Source organism: Etheostoma spectabile, chromosome 17 (genome assembly GCF_008692095.1).
Source record: "Etheostoma spectabile isolate EspeVRDwgs_2016 chromosome 17, UIUC_Espe_1.0, whole genome shotgun sequence".
NCBI classification, from domain to species: Eukaryota; Metazoa; Chordata; class Actinopteri; order Perciformes; family Percidae; genus Etheostoma; species Etheostoma spectabile.
The window spans coordinates 1,934,242-1,939,289 of record NC_045749.1 but is presented as its reverse complement, the minus strand read 5'-3'; the positions used below and the strand labels follow the sequence as shown (position 1 = coordinate 1,939,289).

At 41.5% G+C, this 5,048-nt stretch overlaps 1 protein-coding gene across 1 annotated transcript in view; it reads right to left on the bottom strand.

The window, feature by feature from the left end:
• The window catches only part of hectd2 (HECT domain containing 2), a 62,047-nt gene that overhangs the window by 38,754 nt on the left and 18,245 nt on the right, over positions 1-5,048 (bottom strand). The window contains 2 exon segments of the mRNA XM_032541664.1: positions 2,199-2,244; positions 4,931-4,995. Coding sequence (XP_032397555.1) covers positions 2,199-2,244; positions 4,931-4,995 — 111 coding nt within the window.

Here is a 5,048-nt window from a genome sequence, read left to right as displayed (position 1 = left end):
CAGAGGACATTCAGAAACCAGATCTCACTCAAAACACCATGGATAGTTTTATTTCCAAGTTTGTATACGTGTGGAATCACCAGAGACAAAAAATAACCCCCCACATCCCAGAAAAAGGGATTTTTTTTCATAATATGGGCACTTTAAGATTAGTAAAAAGAGTGTGGTTTGGATTAAAACCCTTCCAAGGACTACTGGGTGAAAGGCTTTACTTTTCCCTGAGAAGGGAACTCCCCTCTCTGGCTTGAAAGTCCTTGTATGTCAAAACGGGACATGGACACTGCTCCCCCGGGGTAAAGACCTGTGTTTGTTTGACCCATATGTCGTATTTTGCTGCTTGCACAGACGACGTCTGGGAGTATTTTTCTGTCCCGTCCATGAAAAGAAAATGGAGACGGAGTGGACTACTGTATGGTCGGGGTCTTCAGATCCGACTCAAGCTGGATCAAAATTACATGTCCCTTAGCTGATGCTTTTGTCCAAAGCGACTTACAATTGCTATATATATATATATATATATATCTATATCAATCAGAGCTAGGGGTTTAAATGTGTTGCAAACGGTTCAAACACTCAGACAAAGAGAGAGAGGGACAAGTTGAATGTGCAGCTTTCAGAACCGTAACGGAGAGAGTCGTCATCATACAGGAAAAAGCAGTCCTCAACTCCACATGTCCTGCCAAGTCCCAAGTGTGTGTTGTGTGTGTGTGTGGGGTGTGTGTGTGTGTGTGTGTGGTGGGTGTGTGTATGTGTGTGCGCATGAGTGTGTGCGTGTTTGTGGTTGTGTTCTATGAGAGATGGAAGACCAGGCGAGTCGTCAGAGTCAAAGGGACAAAATCAGACGTGGTGTGTGGGTTGTGTGTGTGTGTGTGTGTGTGTGTGTGTGTGTGTGTGTGGTTTGATGGAGCGTGGAACCACAGTGGAACTACTGTGGATTCCTGTCTTTATCTGATTCTAATCCATTTATGGAAATCGGACTGTAGAGAGCGAGAGAGGGAGCGAGAGAGAGAGAGAGAGAGAGAGGGAAAAAAGAGGGAAAGGGAGAGATTGAATATAGGATCAAACAGGATCAAAGAAAGGACCCAACAAACAAAAAAGACAGAATAATAAAAGGCTGAAAAGGAGGGGGTCAGAGAGAGGTATGAGGAAAAGATTTCTGTCCCCCAGCACTGATGAGAAAAGAAAAAAGATGGGAGACAAGAAAGAACGGTGGGTGGGAAAAATGAAAGAACGAAAAAGAAAAGAAAAGCGGTTGTTTGGTGTTACAGGACATTAATAAAATCAGCCTATTACCATTTTAAGAATATATCAAGGATTAAAGGACTTCTTTTTTTTTACAGAAAGTATGGATTTCCTTAGCATGGCTGCAAAATCATGATAAAATAAAATGGACTCTATTGATCCCACACTATAAGTATATATATATATATATATAGAAGTATAGCAGCTTGAATGCAACACAACAGAGAAGACAATGATCAAGACGGATCCTTTTCACGGCTCAGAAGCAGCACTAGAAACCCAATGCGCTTGTGATCCTGTTGCAACCCTGGGTGTTGAACAGCGGCCGACGGCTTTTAATTAAAGACATTGATTTATGACAGCGTGCGTCTGGGATCAACACAGGCCCAGTTGCTCTGGATTACATTTTCACCAACACACGGATATTTGTAACTATGCTAATAACCGGGTTGTGATACGTAAAAAGAAAAAGCAGAAGGGGGGTCGTGCCCATCCCCCCCTTGCAATACCACCACGGATATAGCGCCCATCGGCCAGCCATGCCAAAACACTTATTTATGAACTTCTATATTCAATGGAAAATAATCTTAAAATGAAATATCCCAACATGGTGTCAACATAAAACACCGCTTTCAAGCAGGCGAAAATACTTTCACCCAGAAAACCTGTGTTCCTTCCTCGGGACTGAATCCAAACCGAGAGTCTGCGGGGGCGGCTGTGGCTCAGTGGTAGAGCGGTCGCTGCCAATTGGAAGGTTGGGGGTTTGATCCCTGGCCCTATAGTCCCATATCAAAGTGCCCTTGGGCAAGGCACTGAACCCTGAGTTGCCCCCAATGCTGAGCCATCGGAGTGTTAATGTGTGTGAATGATTCCCGTACTATGTAAAAGCACTTTGAGTAGTCAGTGAGACTAGAAAAGCGCCATATAAGAATATTACATTTCATTTTCCGTCTCACCTGAACCAGAATGAAGTAAGCTCGCAGGTCATCTTTTGTTCGAGGCCTGAAATCCGAAAACACACAAAAAAAACATGTCACACAAAAGAATGACTGCGCTGCAACATTCTAGGGCTGGGATATATGGCGATACATAGCGCCAAAACTTTATAAAAGTAATTTGTTGTCGTCGATGTTGAACAACCAGCGGCTGAACTGCCTAATACTAATATTTACGTCATTTTGACAACGCTATACATTCTGTTCCTTGCACGTTACATTCATTTTATACCAAAGTTTTTAATAAAATGTCATTTTCATGTGGCAAGTATATAACTCTCTAGGGTCAAATGGCATTTTCTTGACTTTTACACATCCTCTTAAATTAACCTTTTAAAGGTTTCCTGCATATAACCTGATCCCTATGGGTTTCATATCAAAATATTCAAAATTCAACTTTCTGTACACTGAGCGGCAAAGTTGTCGTAGAGCAGTGTGTAAGGAGATAATTTTACTCAACAACTACGCACAGAGAGGCAGAGAACAAGTGTCACAGGCACAGGTTCCCTGTCTCCTAATTTGGAGTGTGAGTGACGAATGATCTCGAAAAGAAAAAATACCCAAAAGCAGAGATTTTGTCGATTTGACGCGCACCTCAGAGAGTCTGTCCACACAAAATTAGGAACTACAATATTGTATTTCATATAGATTCTTTTCATTTATTTAATAAGCAGAAAACATGCTACATGCACTGTTTATCCTGATTGAGACACTTTTTTCCCACATTTTAGGCACTTTCATTGGAATTTTTGATGCTTTTCTGAATTTATTTTTGAAATTAGATTACTGTCATTGTGCTAAAGTACAAAGACAACCACAACCCAGAACGAAATGAGCAGAAAAGTGCAATGCGATATGCAAAGTATAGACAGGACGAGAAATATAAAAATATAAAGTGGTTTAGAGAAATATAAGTTAAATATAAATATGTGCATTGTATTATCATTTTCCTTATCCCCTGTGTTGTCTTCTCATCAACCAACTTTGTGTTTTTCTGGGTTGAAATGTCAACACTTTGTTGTTCTTTTTCTACACTTTGACTTTTTTGTCAATTTTATTCAATTTTTTGTCACTTTTTGACATTTTTTAAATTTTTTTAATTATGTTTTAGTTTTTTGTTTTTTTTAACAATTTCTGTGTTGCTTTTTCAATGTTTTTGATTTTTTAGGATTCTGGATGCAGAGCTAGAGTTCAGTAGGGTGACAGCTTCCTCTGAACCCGCTGGTTGGGGTGCAGAGAGACCTGAGCCGCCTCCCGGAGGGGGGTGGGGTGTTCAGGGTGTGGTTTCTGGCACTGTTTACACTTAGTAGAACAGGTTATGGTCGCTTCTTTCAACATTTTGGTTTTTAAACATTATGCTTTTTTTCTGATATTTTTCAGAGCCTTAGGGTGCTTAACCCATTGCCAACAATTTAGTTGTGTTGAATGTCTCTAGAGGCTTTCATTAGCTTTCCCTCTAGGTTAAACAGTCCCAGGGATGGAAGATTGGCGCCATATCACCCAGAAACCACCAAAAACCATGCAAGCTCTCTGCTAAGCCTGGTGAAGAAGTCAAAGAAACAGAAATGGAACTGGGATTATTTCTTAATTTTAGTCCAACTACCGCACCTAAATAAATATGAAGAACATTCATTTTGTATTCATTTTGCCACCAAGTCCACCCTATCCAAAATCAATAGTTTCTCTCTGACCAATGCGACCCACATCCTTGTGTCCTCCCCTTCCCCTCAGGTCAAGAGTCTGGGCGCATCCTCGATTCCTCCCTCTCCTTTCAGTCACACATAATAAATATCTGCCGGTCTGCATACTTCCACCTACGCAACAAAACCAGCCTCCGTCCCTCCCTTACCACTCACACTGCCTCATCCTTATCCACACCCGTCACCTCCCGCCTTGACTACTGGAACTCTCTCCTTTTGGCCTTCCTCAAAAATCCCTCCATCAACTTCAACTTCTTCAGAACTCAGCAGCTTGTGTCATCACCAACCCCCCTATTTCATCATCATATAACCCCGGTTCTCAGCAGCTCCATTGGCTCCCGGTTCAATTCAGAATACAATTTAAAATCCTTCTCCATACTTTCAAAGCCGTCCATACCTTGCCCCTCATCTATCAGAACTCTCCTACCTTGCCGTCCCCTCCCGCTCCCTCAGATCTTCCTCCTCCCTCCACCTCACTGTCCCCCATGCTCGACTCATCACCGTGGGACCAGAGCCTTCAGCCGCTCTGCTCCCCGCTCTGGAACTCACTCCCACCCGACCTCCGCAACTCAACTCTCTCCCTCGTTCAAAACTAGACTAAAACCCATCTGTTCCAGCTCGCTTATCTGTAATACACGTTCCTGTTTTGTTTTTTGTTTGTTTGTTTTGTTTTTGTTTTATTTGTTTTGTTATTACTACTTACACTTTTATGTTCCCTGTATCTGTCCTTTTTTGTCTGTAAGCGTCCTTGATTGTTTAGAAAGGCGCTGTTAAATAAAATGTATTATTATTATTATTATTATTGTAGTAAAGTTACAGGTTCTGTTTTATTGTTTTTACCTTCTTGCCAATTTTTTTTGTTTTTATGAATAAACTGTGATTTGAAAATGTATTGCTTGGAAATGAGATTGAAGCTGAAAGAGATCAAGTAGAAAACAAAATTAAGCACAAGCATGAAAGAAAATGCAGAAAGTGTCCCAGCGGTGGACTCACCCTTTCCACTCCCTCAGCAAGCTGTTGATGATCCCTTTCAACACTGACTTCTGGATGTCCTGAGGCTAGACACACACACACACACACACACACGCAAACACACACACACACACACACG